The sequence below is a fragment of the Gossypium raimondii genome, chromosome 11 (genome assembly GCF_025698545.1).
Source record: "Gossypium raimondii isolate GPD5lz chromosome 11, ASM2569854v1, whole genome shotgun sequence".
NCBI classification, from domain to species: Eukaryota; Viridiplantae; Streptophyta; class Magnoliopsida; order Malvales; family Malvaceae; genus Gossypium; species Gossypium raimondii.
In genome coordinates this window covers 42,636,191-42,657,374 of record NC_068575.1, presented here as the reverse complement: position 1 = coordinate 42,657,374, position 21,184 = coordinate 42,636,191, and the positions used below count along the sequence as shown (strand labels likewise).

At 32.3% G+C, this 21,184-nt stretch overlaps 1 protein-coding gene across 1 annotated transcript; it reads right to left on the bottom strand.

Annotated features, from left to right (window-relative positions):
* Positions 1 to 16,231: 16,231 nt before the first annotated feature.
* Positions 16,232 to 20,004, bottom strand: LOC105803807 (hypothetical protein). Its single transcript, XM_012636208.2, has 12 exons — positions 19,633 to 20,004; positions 19,307 to 19,466; positions 18,864 to 19,064; positions 18,479 to 18,543; positions 18,347 to 18,386; positions 18,118 to 18,179; positions 17,932 to 18,018; positions 17,744 to 17,794; positions 17,251 to 17,472; positions 17,013 to 17,106; positions 16,749 to 16,889; positions 16,232 to 16,626 (listed from the first exon to the last, which is right to left on the bottom strand). Exons 1-12 carry the CDS (start codon positions 19,837 to 19,839, stop codon positions 16,547 to 16,549), a joined length of 1,410 nt encoding a protein of 469 aa, XP_012491662.1. The 5' UTR covers positions 19,840 to 20,004; the 3' UTR covers positions 16,232 to 16,546.
* Between the last annotated feature and the right edge of the window lie 1,180 nt (positions 20,005 to 21,184).

Sequence of the window (21,184 nt, the reverse complement as noted above, 5' to 3'; positions counted from 1 at the left end):
GCCCAAAGTTGTGGTAGACTCTTAATTTTGTTTGGTTCGATCTAAGTGGTATGGAATAGACGTTTGGTTATTTGTAAACAAATATGTTAAATTTTGAAGGTGATTACTTTGGACTCTCTTGATGTATGTAAACAAAATGAACTTAAGCTATGTTATGTTCTGCATTATAAGTTCCACAGGACCTATCACAGTGTGGGGTATTTGCGGAACAGTTCGTCATTTAGGTATCTGCAGGAAATTATGAAATTAGATGTCCTCCTTACTTTCTGCAATATTTGTGTCCACGGGATAATCCGCAGTTTAGCCATCTGCAATTCAATACGCAGTTGGACTACATGTGGGATCGGCCCGCCACATATTAGTCTGTGGTATGGTCTGCCATGTATGTATGAAGTATGTGTATGTTATGTGAGTCTCGTGTGGTAACATCCTATAGCTCAGGTTCGACGACCGAACCTTGTAAGGGGTGTTACATAGATAATAAAGTTTAAAAGAACTATAAGCTTCTAAGAAAATATTATAAAAATTGATACTAATAATTTAATCTATAGTTGAGCTCTATTTAATGAATAAACAAGTAATTAAAAACTCTTAAAATTAATTAAATATTCACGTTTACAAGTATTATATAACCAAAACTCTAATCAAATTAATAAATATTTAATCTCTTAAATAAATTTCAAAGTAATATAAAACTCTAAAACTTAGTTCTAAAGAATAACAATTGGTGGTTAAAGAGACTTCCTAACTTTTCAACCAAAAAATCTCCATATTAACTTGTATAGAAAATTTTGTTTGCACAGTCTTCACTAAAACAACTATAACTTGTGCTCTCGATTTCAGATTAACATGTTTTAAAGTGCTTTGTAAACATAAGAGATGACTCTTTGATCCATAAGAAGAGAACTTAACCTAGAAATATTTGGATCCCATCCAAAAATGCATTACAAGTTGGTTGATGTTTTATACTTAAACTCAAATGAATTTACCTTCTCGGTTCGCATAATTTTCACATGGGAAAATGGTGTTGAAAAAATCCAGTTTGAAAACGGCTTTCTTGCACAGGGAAAAATTAAAAATTTGAAAATCGATCCGATTTATGATATTTATGTAATAAACCCTGACCGAATTCATACCTGTATTTTCAGCTTAGTGGGCATTTGTTGTTTCCAACTTTCAACCAAACGATCTTCTCCGCTATTCTCATATCACAAACTACTGCAAGTGTGGGATCGAACCAACTGAATTGAAATGCAGAACTAGAAAAAGTTTTTTTTCTTTTAATTTGGTGAAAACGAAAATTCTCTCTTGTTAATAGAAATTGATAGAATTGTTATTCTGGAAAAATATATTTAATAGCGGAGAATAAATTCTCTCTATATTTTGGTACAATAACAATCTCTAAAAGTTGTGTGTAATGCCTTACCGGTGCCATCTATTTATAAAAAGAGAATGTAGAATTCTTATTGAGTTGTAGTGATTTATTTTAAATAGAAAAAAAACTTCCTACTTAGAGTAGGAGTGGGGGTGGATGACACACTCTACTATTTCTACTAGGATTGTCACCCCCTTTATGTTATATTAGGGGTTTTATACCTCTCTCACATCGGGTCCAATTACGAGTACTTCCTAGGCGTTTTGACTTAGAACTCTGTAATGTTGTCCAACCCGATTTGATTTTTATAATTCCAAAAATAAAATTTAATATTCTATATTAAATAATTTTCTCATCCCTATTTTACCCTTATAAAATTTTAACGATTTTACCCATCGATAAAATTTTTTATGATTATACCCTTCGTAAAATTTCGAGAAAATATGTCCAATATTTCATAACTCAACATGTACGCTGTGATTGAATGATTTGTTTTCATTTTCAAGCTTCAAAACAACTCAAAAAATATAAACTCATTCTTCAGATCATTTTTAAGTAATTTATATAGAATTGGAATTGGATCATTTTCATTTTTGGAAACCTACATTCATTTCCAAATGATTCTATTTTTCCATTTCGAAAAAAAAAACCACAATCATTCTTGAATGCTGTCCATTTCTCTTTTCCTATTTATTTTGTTCATTTTATTCAAACTCAACAATTCATTTCTAGTTTCAAACTCATTTAGTGACGAAGTCATTCCACTATAGTATCGTGATTGAGCTCTCCCAAATGACATACCATTAAAGCAACTACTCAGTGCTCGTCTAATGACCTTGTCATAAGTGTGTTACCCTCATAGGATATCCTAGATCTCTTTGGGATAATATCTGCTCTCCCAATTTGATCCTATTTGATCTCATGGTAAAAATTACATCTTCTTTCATGAAAAGTCAATCACTACCAAATAGTGATAAAGTCATCAATCACAAAGATAAATGACCCGTGGCCACATTTACTTTTCATCAACCATATAATGCCTATGAGAGGATATCATTTATACATGTCTCAGACTATGAATTCAACTATTGTGAATGACACTACATACTACAGAAGTTGTACACCCATCGCACTAGCTTTCGGTTCCTTATCTATTTTAACTCAGGCTTTAACTGACATCAAAGTGTACGAGTCATGCATACATAGTTCGCCATCCACTCAGGATTTAGCTATGCAACACTATGAACGTCACAAGTGAATAAATTCATAAACGAATTCAGGATCTATTTTGCTGAGGTCTAATTCATGTACTGTCAGTCCAGTCAGTCACATTTATGTCTTTATCTTCTAGGAGTCACCCGCTCTGTTGCCCAAGACAAAACATCTCCCCAATTGGACTTGATAAACGACATATTAGTCTTTCAATCGGTTTGCTCACTTCTTATTAGACTTAGGACATGTTTAGGTTCATCAACTAATACAAGCTATCTTTCTGTATTACGATCTGACCACGTAATATCGTTTAGTATCAGTTTAAACATTAAACAACCAATGAGAAACATTTGCTTCCATTTTTATTTGCGTGCAAAAACCATATGAGGAAAATTATACAAAGTATATTAATATAATTAATGAATTTGTTTTATTAACCAATTTGTTTGAAAAAATTACAAGTGTTCATTGATGAAAATACTACACTTATGACACCAGATCCAACAAATGGCTCCATTCAAATGTCTAATCCTAGGATCTTAAGAACTTGAACCCAATGTGAGGAATATTGAAAAGGCTTAGTGTAGTGCTACTAAACTATATGAACTGTAACACCCTTTACCTGACTTGATCATCGAGTTCGAGAAACAAGATGCCACATTCGTTGCTGGAGCAACTACGAATAGTTTCACAGTAAAAACATCAATTCACATAATTTATCATGCAATCAACAATAGTACATCATTGAATATCATGGAAATTCTTTTTCGAGTCTTATATGGGCATACGAATGCTTTAAAGTCAACTTGAGATCGAATAATGACCCTTTTTCAACATTATAAAAAATTTTAGATAAAATATATATCATAAATAAATTCTACAATTATTCAATCATGCCATAAACACCCAAATACAATGATACATAAATAAATTTGAACCTTAATCGAGCTTACGAAAGCTTTTTTCATGACCTGGGCACGAATTAGGAACAAATTGCAAAGTTTTGAAAGTTGGGCTTGATGTCGTGATGTCGCCAAACAATTTTTCACGTCACGACATTGCGGTGTCACAAACTAACCGCTGACTTGCGATGAGGGACATTCCATGTTCTGATGAGAACCTTTTTTTTTTGTAAAATTTTGCCATTTGGTTCCTATTTCGTGTCAAACCAAACCAATAGCTCTTTTGGTGCATAAATGCACACTTAAACCTGCACAAAACCAATCTAAAACATATACCAAGGCATCCATTTAACCATTCACAAGATCATCCAAGCCATTACACATCAATTAGACACTTTGCTAAAGCATAACAACCTACGAAATCATCAACTATTCAAACATTTGATACCTCTTAATTGCATCATGTAACTCAACCATTTCATTCTCAAATTGGTTATTCATATATTTCAAATACAGCTAAATTTTACCAACATGCACATTATTCATATTCAAATATTGTTTAAGCTCCCAAAATAAACCATATTAAAGATTCAAACTCAAGAACATTCAAAACAAGCACATACACAACACATCAATGTAACTCACATTCAATCATTTCATTACCATTTAATTTTCATTTTCTGTTTGGAGAACTATAGTAATTTAAATTTGGATACATGAGATTAATTTACTTTCACAAACTATAGAGCTGATTTACTTATACAAGTTTTATTTGATGTTGCTCACTCAAACTGTCGAGAATCCACAACATGTGTTGGATTTTAGTCATCGGTAAAGAATAATTCGATTTGCTCACACAAGCTGTGATATTTGGACTGCTCACACAAGTTGTAGATCAGGGTTGCTTATATAGACCATATTCGATGCAGCTTACTCAAGCTATTGAGAATCTGCAACACATGCTGGATCTCAGCCTTCGATAAGAAACCCTTGATCAACGCCTGGTTCCTTTTTAACCCTAATGGTATGCTATTCATATCCTAATCATATATTAAGTTCAATCGGCATCATTCCCAGTTCTATATCATTACCAACGCTGAAATTGTATACTCACTTTTCACATTTTGAATAATAATCCATATACATTTTTAACCTTGTAACATCATCTTATACATACTACTAAATCATATATCAATTTCTATCACACTCGGTTACCCAAATTGGCTTGGGAATTTGGAAAAGCTAGGATTAAATTGAAAAGATGAGTAAACTGTCAAAATTTGTTAGGAAGTTATGGAAATCATAGTGACTAAATTGTGAATAGTTGGATTCCAAATCTAGTTTAGTTAGATAAGAACTGACTGGTTTCAAAGTTGGAGACATAATGATTAAAAATAGATGGTGGAAAGGATCGGTGAAGACCGTAACCAATGAGTATATATATGGGCGAAAGTGAAGACCAACTTATCTTAATTCTGTTTGCAAGTCTTTACCTTCCCTAAATATTATCTTCCTCGATCGTTTTGAAGAAAAAGGGAATACAGATTAGGGAAGCTATGCATGTTGTTTCAAAGGCATGAATCTAAGCCTAGTGATGGAGAAATTGAGGAATTGGTAAGTTTCCTTATTTTCCTTTGTGTTTAGGAAATGAGGAGAGAAGTAGACTAAGACTATCAAAGCTTCCGTATAATTTAAGATTCAAGGTTTCTAGGAAATCTTCACCATTAGTTTAATTCGAGTATGCTTGTCATGCTTAGCTGCCAGGACAAAAGATTTGATTCAAAGAATCAAAGTGAGTCCATAATCTAGTAAAAGATTCAAAGTGAGCATTTGATTCAAATACTTAGAACGATTATCATGTTGTCTACAATTCTAATTGAGGAGATGGCTAGTCTTGGTTATCGAAGTAGTTGACTCCACAAGTAGAGACATAGATGTATTCATTGGTAAAATGATACATTGGACTGGACCCAAGATGAATTCATTTTGAATTCGGTTGTGAATCAATTCACTTGTGACATTCATGGTGTGATTTGCCTAAATCCTGAGTTAGTCACTGACCATGCATATACAACTCATGTGCTTTGATATAAGTGGAGACTTATGCTCTAAAGTTTCCATAGCCGGTATGTTGGGTACATGACTTGTGTATGGCATGGCTTTACTAGTAATAGTGGAATTCATAGCTCAATTAAAGATTTAATGATATCTTCTTATTGGCATTGTGTGGGTTGATAAATATGGAACGTGGTCACAGGTTGTGCATTCTCGAACGAGCAATTTATCACAGTAATTTGTGGACAATGATTATATTAATCATTAAGAAGGCACAATGATGACAATGAGATAAAATAGGATTGTATTAAGTGAACAGATTTAACTCAAAAGAATCAAGGATATCATATGAGGGCAACACAAATATGACGAGGTCATTGAACAAAGTAGTTGGATGAATTGCTTTCGTAAATAGTATACAATAATGAGTTTTTAATTATGGTACTTCTTATGGACTGACTCCATGATTAAGTAATTGCGAATTATTGGAATGATACTTGTGGACATAATTGCAATCACTAAAGCCTAATTGTATATATCTGATTGGTCCATCCGCTAGCTCAACAAAAGCTCGATCGAACTGCATTTGAATCAAAAGAAAATTCTACGACTTTGGGAATAGTTTAATTAATTCGATTTATTTGATGTGGAATTAAATTAGGTGGTCATAAGAATTGTTCAACTAGAGAATTTGATTAAAGAACTTTCTTGAAAATTTAATTTGGAAAATCTAAGTGATTTTTGGAAAAATTAATTTTGATCAAGTAAAATTAAATTAATCAAATCAATTAAAATTAATATGATATTTTTGGAAGTTAATTTTCAAGTCAAACAATTGACCAAATGGGTAATTGAACTTGAAAATTGGACCTGAGATCGTGAATTGGGCCCGAGAGCCCAAGATTGAGACCAAGTCCTAAAAAACTAGTCAAATTGGGCCTGATATGTTAAACTGGGTAGACAGTGCAATCGGTGGCTAGATTGGATCGGTCGGGTCATCATTGATCCAGACTGAATTGAGAGCAGTTGAACCGGCTCGGGGTGTCGTAAAGGTGTCGCACCTGCATCACCGGACACAGTGGTGCCGGTGGCTGCAGCGGTGGCGTCCCAGGGGCCGGCGGCGGTTGGTCATCGGTGGTTGAACAGTGGAAGGGTTACACTCCTACTAAGACTCTACCATAGAATTTTATTTTAGATTAATTATTCAAAAAATATTATTATTTTAATAGTTTAATTTTAAATTAAATTTAATATTTATCTTAATAGTGTTTTATTAATTTAATAGTAAAATGATTATCTTAATATGAAATTTAATTTAATGTTTATCTTGTAGATAAACATTCTATTATTTAATAATATTTAATATTAAATTTAATCTAATATTTATCTTGATAAATATTATATTAATTTAATATTAAAGTGGTTAAGTTTAATTATAGTTGAACTCTCTAAACTCTCCATATATAAAGAGAGTGTTGATCATTATTTACACACACTTGAATTCAAGAGAAAGTTATAAAGAGAGTGTCGGATTAATGAGTGGAGTCAAGGATGTGTCTTCATATTGATAGAGTGGAAAAGAAAAAGGAAACTCCGCGCATGAGAAGGTAAGTATGACATCTGTAATCACCAGTTCGCCAAAGGAATTATGACATTTTCTACATGACTTAAAAAAACACAAATTGGCCAATGGTGATACTCAATCAAGATCTATAAGTCGATAAAAAGATAGTCGACGTGTTTAATAAGTTAATCATGATCTTCAAAGGAGGGATCGTATATACCCAAGGCCAAATGGCTAGGAAGGTACGACAAAGATTAGTTGAAAGTGGAGGTCAGATATGGCAATGAGAAATGACGGGGAATTTGTGGAGCTTTTAAAGGTTGGAACTACCTGTACCAGGAAGCCTCTAAAAGAAATAGCTCGACGGGGTGTTGTTATTCTGATAATGTTAGTGAGCCCTAGTTCTTTATAGCTATAAGGATGATTATATGTAGAAACATCACAAACTTCGCAATCATGCAAGCAGACGCCAAACGTATTTGCTAGAGATACTAAATGCGAATGATAGGGAGTCAAATTTGAAGTTAAATGCTTTGAAATTTTATTAAATTCTGTATGCGAATCTCACTAAGTTCCCCTGAGTTTATAAGTTTTCTGCTTAAATGCAAGATAGTTAAAGATTTAGGCATTGCAAAGGACCAAGTTAGACTTCGCTAGGAGGAAGGTGAAATGTATATGTATACATGTGTACAGAGGGCACCCATAAAGGCTCAGCCTCAGGGTTTTAGTTGTCATTTTACGTTTCGAGTCTTAGTCTAGAACTTTTGTAATTTATTGATGAAAATGAAGCTTTAAATTTCTTTTTTAATTTTTTTATATCATTTGACCATAAAATTGATTAAGTTAATTAATTTAGTAAAGAAATTTCCAATAAGTAATTCGATTTATTGTGTCATTTGATACCTAGACTTGACAAGTAGGTCGGGCATTGGTGCTACATTCACATTTAATAATTATAATGTACCTATTCATATTAGTCATTTACAACAAATGAAATGTCGAGTACTAATCCACAACTTTTTCTTTTCTTCAATTATCTTTCGATTAATTTAAATCGAACTATGATAATTCATTACAATTTACACATTATAAACATATTTTAATAGACTAATATAACCATAAGTCAATTCAATTTTACTTTTGAAAGTTCCTAAAGTTTTTATTTTATTCAATTTAGTCCCTACAACCAAATAACTATCTTTCACATTTAAGCTTCGTTTTTCAATCTGATTTCAATTTCATCCTTCTATAACCCTCTATTATCTAAAATTTTAGAATATTCATACAAAATTTGAAATATTTACACTTTAGTCCCTAAGTTCAAAACTATCAATTTTCACTTTACAAATTAGTTCTTTTCATATCTAAGTTTTAAATCTAACCAAATAACATAAAAAAAATTCAGGAAATCATCAATGACAACTTTTTTAAAACTTTAACAATTTTAAAAAATAACATATGAGTTAACTAAATCGAGCTACCACGATCTCAAAAATATAAAATTTACGACAAAGGACAGTGTATACGTTACCATGCAAGAGGGCCGAATAGTTGAAGCCTTAACAATGGCTTCCTCAAGTTTCTTTAGTGTCATCCGTTGGGGAGAAGAGAAAAATAAAGATGAAATGTTTTGATATTATGTTTTAATATATTATAATAATTTAATCATAAATTTTTATAATAACCGTTAATTAACATAATGGTCTAATTATATTTTTAATCTTGATTTAATTATTAAATAAGCCCTTTATCAAATAAAAATCTATAATGATTAATTTTTACCACTTTTACGATTTAGTCATTGTACCACAATTAGTCACTAATTTGGAAAAATTAGTTATTCAAAATTCAATTTACCTATACAATAACTCCGTAAATATTTTTGTTAAATATTTATGGGCTCGATTTATAAAAATGAGGTCCCAATACCTCATTTTTCGACACCACTGGCTTTTGGGTCATTACACTTGCACATTAATTATCCAATTAACAAAATTAAAGAACCAAAGTCTAATTAAACTTTATATTAACCTCGTAAATATTAAATAATAATATTGCAAAATCAATCATCGAGAATGGGGTTTTGAAACCACCGTTTTTGACACCACTGAAAAACGGATTGTTACATGAAAGATCCTGATGATAATGATTTAGTTCAATGCGATTAACATTAATGGAAAAGTGCGAGTAAGACTATAATGAACCAAGCTTGAATGGGTGGACTTTTGTTTATGTTTGTTTGTTTATTTTTAAACATGTTCATATCTAGTTCATGTTCATTAAGAATCTCAAAATTATATTTGTGTTCATTTTATTTAAATCATGTGCTTATGTTTGTTCGTTTAAGTTAAATGAACTTATTCATGAACATTAAATGAACATGTTTATGTAAATATAATCGAACATGTTCATGAACAATGTTCATGAATAATAAACAAAAAAAACAAACAATAAATATATCTCTTATTTTTAGATATAAAATAATCAAATATTAATATTAATAATTATATTATAAATAAAATAAACACACAAACAACAACAACACTATTATTAATTATATAATAACACATAATAAATGAGGTTTATATGAACATAAATGAGCTTGTTTGTGAACATAAATGAATTGAATAAAGCTTTGTTCGTGTTTAAGATATTTAATAAACAAGCCTCAAAATATTGTTCATGTTTTTTATTTAGCTTAATAAACCAACATAAACTAAATTGTTCATGAACTATTTATTAAACACTTTGTTCATTTACAACCCTAAATGCAAGAATTAATTTTAAAATGTTGCATTCTTAAATATAGAATCTTGAGAAGATTGCTTGCAACCAATAAGCAAAAAGGTAGTTTGGATTATGTTTAGCGATTGAAACTACAAAATAGGGTTTATGTTGTTCTAATTGAAGAAATTGTGAATCTATATTATAAGACAAAGGTTAAGAAAGTGACTCTCTCATAGCTGAACAATGCATACTACTACTAATAATTGTTTGATTTATGGGTATATGATTTTGATATTGAGTTACATAAAGATTTTTGTGATTCATTATTGTAACTATGAACGTGTGGTAATTTCTTATACTATGCTTAAATATTTGTGAAAAATCATGCTTGAACATGTATGGGATTTCTTAATAATTGATGAATCTAACCATCTATGATCCTTGTGAAAAACATTTACGTTTGGAGAGGTAAATTTGACCATGTTAGTTACTAATTAAGATGTTGATATTGCAATTTTTGTTAGTAAAGGGTAATATGACGTAATTTAAATATTGTATTAATAAGCTTCTTTATTTTGTTTGTATTTTTTCTAATGTTTGATATAACATCTAATAAAATAAAAGTTAATTAAATTAAAAATAAATGATATAAAATCTAATTAAATAAAAAACATTATAATACAAAATAAAAAAAAAGTAAAATCTATATAATCATTTAAGGTGTTGGGGCAAATGCCTTCCATACCTTGAAGGTCTAAAATTACTAGATTCTATTGTAGTTCTGGCTGCACTAGAGCTTTATCCTCATATTGATCTTCATATTGAGGTAGCAAGTTTGATGGACTTGCTTGTCGAGCCAATGGGATAAAAGCAACTTAAGGAGTTTGTCGATGATAAATGATGTAATTGATAGAGGGGATAAGGTTTCGACGAGCTCCTTATATTCATCAACATCTAAATAAAATCAGGTTATATACTTGAAATATCCATTGTTGGTGTTCTTACTGGGGAACGGGTCACCGCCAAACTAATATGATTATGCAATTGCATGTTCAGTTTAGGTAGGATGGGTAGGTTCGATATGTACTTGTTGTTGATTTCTTCGTCGATGAATCTATAGTATGTGTTGTTGCATGAACTGAAGATACTAATCTTCCTTAACAAAATACACTTTACCTTAATTTATACCAGTCTTAGCATGCCGCTAGTGATGTGAAATTATTTTTCAAGATTGGGGAACTTTTAATGATATGTTTAAGACTTGTGTCCCAATAATCAATCCACTATTAATGCTGAGTAGGCTAATAAGTGTTGTTCTTCCCACACAAATCAATGGTATGAAGCCTATTGAGGTTCATCAATTCCCTTAGAATCTCTTAGATCATCTTGAATTGTTATAAAATCTAATTAGTTTGATGTCATTTGATGATGGGGAAGCATATAAGTATCATGCACAAGTTAAATATCTAAAAGTGGTTAGGTGCTTCCGTTGGTAGTATTGCAACAGTCACTATCAACATATACGTCACCCACACAAACCTTAAACAATTAAAATAAATACAATATGAACAAAATATATCAAGTATCATATAATTTTACCTCCTCACAAGAGAGAAAGTTTTTGGTTTATTAATTAGGGGTGCTAACAACAAAAACTAATATCACCCCTCACTTATAAAGTAAAACATGACCATTTATTTGTTTGATTTCCATTTGGGTTGCCTTACAAAAGGCCTTATAGAACAATACCAAAGCTGCTAACCTCAAATTGTATTTTTCAAGCGTTTCAATATTCGCTATCTATTGGAGATCAACCTATGTAAGCAACAGACAAGTAAAATAGAGAAGATCAAACACACAAATATTTACGTGGAAAAATCCTCCAAAGAGGATAAAAACCACAGGAAAATGAGACTTCGACTTTTCACTAAATGAGTAACCAAACGAGAGTACAATATGGAGAAAATAAAACCTAAATGTACGAAACGTATATTACCCAAACCTTGAAAATAAAGCCTTAAATCTTAGAAAGAAAAACCCTAACTCTTATAGAGTTCTCTCAAAAAGGGTATACAATTCTCTCCTTAGTTACTAGGAAACTCACACCAAAACTCATCTGCGACTACATCTTATCGCTCCCAAAAGAAAAGCCCTTGCTGATTGGAATATCAAAACAGGGATACAATGACCCCCTTTAAATAGGCTAAGATTAGAGTTATAATCATGCTAAAATATCATTGGAATAATCAGAGTTCGACTGGGAGAAGAAGTTTTTCTTGTTGTCTGAAACGCGACTGCCAAATAGGAGAATACGTTGTGACGTGCCATCTTTTCTCGTCACGATGTCGATGCCGCATTTGCTTGAGGTTTTCATCGAGTAATCCTGACGAGCCCTACCTGCTCGTCACGACGCCAGGCCTATTTTGGCCCTTCTTTGGTTGTTCGTTAATTATTTTCTTAAGAGCCTACAAACTTTTTGATAAATATGAGGCACACCCCACACTATCAGTGGGATATATATGCAATGAACATTATTTCCTAACTTGTTTGGAATCAACAGTCCTCTGATCATTTAGAGAATAAGAGTTTTAACTTGTGAGTGCATGTTCCAAATTCAAATTATTCGACAAAACCTTGAATGTCCCCTACAACCATGCCATGTTCACCCGCACGCCTTCAATATCTTTTTTCTTGGTAAATGTGCCTAACAATGCAAATAGGTATGCATTCATCAAGAATGAACTTCTGTTGTTAACACGCCATTCTCGATTGGATAACCTTTCAATAACACTACATATTCTATTTTTATTGTACATCCACTACCTGAAAAATGAAAAGTATGGATCTTGGGTTTCCATCATTTACCTAGATCGACAATAAACTCTAATATCATAGGAACTTGTTGATTTGAGTAACTATATGTAAATAAGCATCTTATAAGTTAGGGATGATTTGAGTGTTTGGTACATCAGAATTCAAATTTTGGTGGTAACAAAACACTTGATCTGTTTCTACCTAATTTAGCAATGTTGTCGCAATAGAAGATCTATATCATTCTTGAAATCTCAAGGAAGCCATTTAAAGTTGAGAATTTTTATAAAGAGTTTAGGTTTAAGTAGGTAGAGTTTAAGGTTAACATAATGAGTAGGGATAAAGCAACATTTAATTTTTAAATTTAGCAACTTTTCTCAACTTGGTCCCTATACTTTCCTTTGGTCAACATTAGTCATTGAACTCAAATTTCGTCAAACAAATTTGTCCCTTTTTAACACCATTAAAAAATAATGATGTGGCACCATCACTTTATTTTTTAAATATATAAAATCTAAAAAACTAAAAATAGAAAATCATAAAAAGTTATGAATATTTTTAAAATGTAGAATTTATAAAAATATAAATTTTATAAAAAATTACTAAAGAATGCATGTTTAGGATGAATCTCGATAAATAGATGTCGAAGCTTATTTAATTCAGGACAATCATTTGTCCGAGTTCATATTATAGGTGATTTTTTTAACAATTATACATTTTATAGTTTCAAAATAAAATTTCAAGTTTAGATTTTTTAGAATTTTGAAGGATAAACTTGGACATACACTTGTTTAGATTCATTTTAGACATGTATTTTAATAACTTTTATGGTTTTTAATTACTTTCATAAGTTCTTAGAATTTTTAATATATTTAATTTTATAGAGTTTCCTATATTGTTTTTTATAAATTTCTAATATTTAATATATTTTTAAATTTGTATAAATTTCCTATAATTCTTTTTATAATTTTATGTTTTTGTTATAAGTTTAATAACTTTTATATTTTTAAATAATCTAATTGGCGACGTGATACTTTATCAAAATGCTACATCATCACCTATTAATGATGTTAGAAAGGAGGAGTAAATTATCTGAAGAAATCCAAATTTAAGGATTAATGTGGATACAAAAATTTAAGAGCTAAATTAAAAAAAATTATCTAGTTTGAGACTAAATATTGCTTATTGCCTAAGGTTTATAATAAGAATTTAAGACTATCTGTCATCGTCAACTGTTTCTTGAAAAATCTAATGTGAACTACAACTTCCGCTTCTGAGGAAATACCACAATCATTGAGAAGGATAGAAAGCCTTAGCTTAGTTTGTTGACTCTAATATACTTCCAAAACAAAAAGAATGTCATATTATTAGGAAAATAAAATTTGGAACCAACTTTAGATATGGTGTATTCATATACTTATAGTATCTGTTTGAGAATCTCGAGGAGAAGTTTTTTGACAAACACAAAAAAGAAGAAAATGAGAAATTGGGGTCCATAAATATGCATGCTTGAAGTAAGCGGCAGTAGAAACCTTCAATCCTCCGCTTCAATTGTAGATGATTGTGATTGTGAGAAGGAGCTCAATGATTGCCCACGCCCTGGGTGGAGCCAATAACGTGGCTTCTTCACCGTGCTTAAGGAATCATCATACATTTTCATTTATCACTACTTTCTGGTTTTTTTTTTTTTTGTTGTTGAAGGTTGCGTTTTTCTGTTTAGGTTCGAGATAATATTTAGGTAATTTTTTTTTATAATGTTGACTCTAAAATTTGAATTTGATTCAAATGTAAATTGTTCACTTTTATGGAGAAATATAATAGTAAAATGGTAGCAAAACAAGCAGCAAATAGCAGTAAAAAAATAGTGAAAAGTATTTAGACAACTTCGAGCCGTTTGGGCAAAAAAAATCTTACCCAAAGCTCAGGCTGTTTGGAAAACGAATCTTATTTTTTGTTGAAATCTATTTTTCAGGTCTATATTTTTACCTAATTTCTCCCACTTTTTGGGTGAGCCTTTTGGCCTAAGCAGGTGATCTGACTCATGATAAGGTCTATTTAATAGTCGGTGAGTGGTGACCGGAAAAGAAAAAATTGAATAATTGAGTGACCATTTTATAACTTTTCATAATTGCGTGACTACTAGTGTAATTTACCTTATATTTTTACTAATCTGATTTAAGCCCCAAAAAAAGCATATTTTTTTAATCACATGTATACTCATCGATTATATTATTCTGAGGGTATGATAATAAAAATATGTTTACTTTACAAAGTAAATTATATTATTTTAAGAATGTTTTTGTCATTTTATATCTTTTTATATAAAAAGAAATATAAATCCACATAATAAAATTTGATCTCATACCTCTATAAATTTTAGTATTTATACTTTACCATTCAACTAAAATTACATTAATTTTTTATAGATATACTTATTTTGTAATTCTATTTTTCACCCATCGAAATATGCTAAGTATTAGATAATGGATTGGCCACTTTAATGGAAAGTTTAAAAGAGGAGTGATTTATAAGATGGATCATGTATGGAATTGAAGCATCAAGTCATCATATTCATGAGGCCTACTAAAATTAAAGTATGAGAACAAGTCGAAAAAGAAGTCATAGATTTTATTTTTCTTTTCCATTGCTGATGACCTTTGAGCTTGATTTTGAGTTACTTTAAAAACAACTTCAGAGTTCAAAGTTAAAAAATATAAATAACTAAAAAGGGGGAAAATGGGATGCAGTATGAACCTTTGCCCATTTGGAAAACCATAATGGCACACGATCTAGCTTTTGCTTTCGGCTTAGTTGAATCTTCAATGAATGGTTGTCAAATTATATACTTAATCAAGACTTTGGACAATACAAATATTTTCTACATTAATGCTGAAAGATTCGGACAATCATTTTCTTGGTTTTAAAAAAAATGCATGCATCCTTTCTTCTTGCCATGCCAAATATACACTTCATGCCAATAGCATGCTTTTGTAAAGGTACTTTGCAGGGCCACTATACTTTCTGCCATATGCCATGAACCAGTGTTAGTCCGGTCGCCGATATTTGCAACCATTAACTATAGTGAGTTTAGGGAGGTCAACCAGAAAAAAAGTTGGAAAGTAATGATATTCTAACCAAACAAAAGGGGGTTCTATCATGAAACCAGAGACACATAAAATTGATGGACACAAGAATTAAATATCAGCATTGTTCATAGCCAACTAGCAGACAAGAAAGAAGCCCCAACCCCAACATTCCTTTAGAATGCATGTGTTGGAGGGCCATATGCTCATTAATTAACAGCAATCATGCCTTTTCTTGTCACCCATTACCATCACTTAATTTTATTCTCTTACTTTTTCTCCTTTCCTCATTATCATCGTTAGCTTGAGCCATATTTAAGGTGAGCCAACGGAAATGGTCCCTTATAGGGGACAATGACAGTATGTATTTGTTAACTGAAAAATTACGCAAACAAGCAAAACACATTGTTGCTCTGTACTTGCTACGCTTCCCAATATTGGTTTTAATGTGAGATTGAATGCAAACATGAAAACAAACAGCAAATTAAATCACAGTTTAAAGTTCATCAAAGATTGAAAGCTCTGACATCTTATGTTATTCAGCCAAAAGGGTTATTAGTTCTTACACATTTGTCTAATAAACAGTTTCTATTTAACTAGGAACCATAGTAAAATAAGATGCCTGGGAAGATGAAAAAAGGAAACACAGAAAGAAGCTCAGCTGGAGAGGTTTTTGCAAACAATGGACCAGAAATGAATGTTCAGCAACATATATAAACCCGAATCTTTCAAGTGAAAATAATTGACCAAATAGTTGACTCTGGATGTATCTGATCTCTGCTTGAGAGATTCGACCTGTAATAGGGGTAAACAGAACTCAAGCCTTGCAAAGGTTCTCGAATCCCATATATTCTTTGTTCGCTAGCTTTTTTACCATATCAGCAATTCCAACTCCACCTGTAACATTAAGGAAATTGTGGTGAGCTTCTGAGCATTTTGAGAAGTTCAAATTTAAGTGACTTGCTTTTCAAGTTAACATAATTATAAGAGGTATAGGAAGCATGAAAGTGCGTTGTTACCTAAACTGATTGCGCTGATAAAGATTGTCAAAGCTAGTATGAAGATTATTATCGATGCTCTTCCGATGACTGCAATGATCCTTCTGACCACATGCTGGCCAGCAATGGCAGCGATTGTTGCTACTAGGACAAAATAAGCAGCTGCACGGGATGTAACAAAGTAACCATAAGGCTGATGAAGTTAGCAGTCAAAGTTTAGATGTTTCTATAATGGCTACCAATTGATTCTAATAGTAAATAATTACTGTCATTGCAACTTAGTACCATATGGGACTGGGAAACGATCGAGAAGATAATATTGTACAACTGACATCGAAGATGAAAACACCATAGAAAACGTTGATGTTGCACTAGCTACCTGCAGAAGCAAATCAGTTCCATCAAACTCGGTAATTTGTGGGATCCTCACAGATACAAAAAGGTTGTGATCGGTTCGATAATGATAGAGAGACATTGCTTCTTCAGTTTATGATTTAGGTTAAGTAATTCTAGGTAAGCATACCTGTGGAGGTATCCCCAGTTCGAGGAATAAAGGACCCAAGATGAAGCCACCTCCTAGTCCTAGCAGCCCTCCTACCATACCAGCTATTATGCCACAGGAACAGTAAAGAAGAATCTGATGCATCTTCCAGTTTGTGATTTCCTTTCCTTTGGATGCAATCACTCTGGTTCCTTTGCATAAGCATATGGCTTCAAAGATTGTCACAGAGGCAGCAATGGGTATCTATAGACAAAAAGGAAACACTCTAGTTGAAGAGATTTTAAGCCCCAAGTAACCCTTAATTAGATCTCCATTATCTAAGATACAAGTTTCTTTCTTGCTTTCAGATTAAAAGGATTGGACATGATTTTGCTTTCTCTCATTAGCTAAATCTTCAAGAGACCAACCTTAAAAAACAGTAGATATATTTGAAGTCTGATTAAACTTTTATCTATCCATTATCTTCTACTGTCTAGATTCTAGGGAGTTTCTATGTAGAATTTCTAGTTTCTACCTGCAAGGAGGTCACAATCCAGTACATGACTGAGCAAGTTGGAAGATATTCCTGCAATCACAAACATTTGGATGACAATTAGCAAACACATGAATGACTTACCATGAAAATGTTCTTTGATAATATTGGACCATGAAAAGATTTATGATCATATGGAACCTTGGAAAGAACCGACCATATTACCATACCTTAATGATCTGCACAATAAGAAAACCAATCCATACATACACGAGCGACGATAACTCTTTCCAGTATATGTTTTGTAGGAGGGGAACCTGAATTGGATGATCACAATAATATTCAATAATAACAAAGACATTATGAATAAAATTAAGAGTACTACTTCTTGTATGAAAACTTGTTCTTCAACTCACTTCATCTTCTGTCTGGTTGCCAGGGCCACTAGGTAATGGTTTATAATCTTGAGAAGCTCCATCTGCAGTTCTCGAGTTTAGCACAAGCCGTTTGCAATATTTCAATTACCAAAATGAATTTTTTCTTTCAGTAAACCTCTATTAAATGTAATTAACAAACTTTCATTTGAATCTTAGTCTATTTCCTTTTAATGGCAATAAGTCATTTCAAATTTGGTTATGCACTCACCAGCTGGTTTGGACTCTTCTGATTCCACCTTGGCAGCTTCCTGAAAATAGAAATCACAAAATCCCCATTAATAATCTTTATGCCAAAAGGAAGAAATCCATGGAAAACTTAAGAAAAATTGGAAAGTTTTACCTTTTTCATCATTGTCTCTTTCTTCCATGTGTCTATACCTTTGAATAAGGCTTTCGTTGATGTACCTGCCATTGACAAATATAAGCACCCATATCAGAGAAAAGTAAACCTTGTTACAAAGATTACGAACTTGTGAAAGAAAAGAGATAATATATGTTCCTAGCTGGATTGTCATATTCCTTGTTTGATGTACTAAGATTTAAACCTGGATCCTGCCTAATGCCATCTATTTCCCCATTGGATAAGTTGTTTACATTGTTAAAGCTCTGATAGATAAAAAAATTCCTTCTGATTCCATTTGTTCGAAAACTGTGTTCATGCACATTGGACTTTCATTATTGATCCTTACGTTATTGAGATATGAATTTGTAAAGAGAGAAAATACCAATGAAGAGAATGATAAGCAGAACCGTGACCATCCAATCAGCAAACATGACATTAAGGGCAACTCCAATGCTGATTCCAAGCATAAGCATGGGCTGAAATAACAATGCCAAGTCATAATCTATGAGAGGCATTTCCAGTGTTGGGTGCCTAAGTCTCAGGTTATAGTATACAGTTGATCCAGCTGCACCCATGATCATACCTGCAACCGAAAGAAAAGTTCGTTGTTATCCGTACACATGATAACTACAGATTATACGAAACATTCAGAGGATTCTTCAAATATCAGATTAGCCCAAAAGCATCCAGCTAACCGATGTTACTTATGTTTATGTTATGGCCATGCTTGTATGCATTCTTGCATGTATCTATGGTATGTTCCATGAAAAATAAATATTTCTAGGAAAACAGGATTATAACATGATCAGCAATGGTGAAACTCACACTTGGAAATGGCTGTGGAAGACTTGGGGTCAAAACCTATTATGAGACTGAGCATTGGAACGAAAATCCCACCACCGCCAACGCCACCGACACTACCCAACGCTGCACCAAGGAATCCAACAATTGATCCTACAACTATTTTCCAACCAAACTTCATCTCCTGCTCCATCAATGACCAACTTTCAATACCAAAGTAAACAAACATTAAACAGGAATGACATAAAAAAGATAGCTAAAATGTTCCAATCACCATCAGCTGGTGCAAAAGCCAATGCATTGATTGCAGAAAAAAGTTTAGAAAAGCTAAACAAGCCTAACTGACTCACCGGCCAGACGGGTTCATAGGCAGACTTCCCATCTTGCCAGAGGAAGTTGGCAACTCTAACAAAAAGTCCCTGTGTTTCCTCGTTTTCTTGGTTCCTTTTGTGCTTCAGTTGTCTCTCAGCAATGCCCACATCGCTCATAACAAGAACCAGAAAGAGAATCCATGCTACCATTGCCAAGCCTCTCAGGTTTACCTGAATGCCACCCATTTTTGGCTAATGCCCTGAATTATATTAGCAAAGAGGGAGAGAGATTCTATGACAAAAGAAAAAAACTTTTACAGGCTTGAAGCTTAATCAATTCTCTTCCTGTTTCCTCTTTGCTATCAATTCAGTAGCATTCAAATCGAAGAAATAGTGAGTTCACTCCTATAGTAACTTCCTAATGTCTATATTTATAAATCTCTCTATTGTACGTTCGACCACAGGGTCCAATGACACAGTTCATTTTTTTTCAAAGCCCTGTTTTCCCATAAAAAGAACAGTGAATACAAATTAAAAAATAATTTATTTATTTTCAGACAATAAACATTCTGTGTTTATACCATGTTTTATGATCAACTGATTGTCCCCTTCTGGAATCTGTACTGGTTTTTTAACCGTTTCATCTCTTTAGAAGGTTCCAAACTTTTTACGAAAAAAAAACATCCCATTCATTAAACAAATTACATAATGGGTTTCTAATAATTGCTAAAATTTTTTTACCATATCTGACGCTGATAAAATGAATTTGGCATGAGCAACTGAGAGAGCCCAGACCTTCAGTTTTTAATGTTTCTGTGTTCTTTTTAATCAATTAACATCACTTGTTTTTAGCAAATTTCAAGGTTATTCTGACAGTGATGATCTAGGCTAATCCAAATCAGGTCCTTTCCGTGCACATTTTATGGGGCAATGGAAGCTTCATGGCTGCTTCCAAACTTATCGGATAAAAAATAATTAACAAAAAAATAATGGTTAACAGTTAGCCGAAGTATCAAACTCATCCCAAATGTTTTAAGGTTTGTGATTGTCCTTTCAATACTTTCATTTCTAAAATTTCATCCCGAGTATCTCTAATATTCCAACCTATGTAACAATTGTTCCATCATCCCAAATCTATTACTATTACTCTTATTTATGCATAAATAATGAGTTGCAGAAATCCCATTGGCTATCAAAAACATTAGACAAATCAAGGTTCCTTCCCTGGTTCCATGGTTCATTTACATCTATTGCCCTGAGATTTCCTTTTTATGATACAGTGGTTTGTTAAGTGAGGCAATCAAATGATGGAAACTAATTAAAAGCTGATAAGCGAAAGCAAAGGCAAGTAAGTGAGATAGGAAGGAAACTTCCCAGAAGTTTACAGACATTTTAGTACGAACCAACCAATAGCAAACCTGAATGTTATATGGTAAAAGGAATAATGTGTGTTCGAGGACTCCTTATTTTTAATGCTAGTTTACGGCAAAGCCATGAAACTTCATAGCTACTACAATCCATCTTTGCCTTTATTATCATACAAATAAAAGCATTTCCTTACTTTAGTCTTATTATATTGTATCCCATGTCT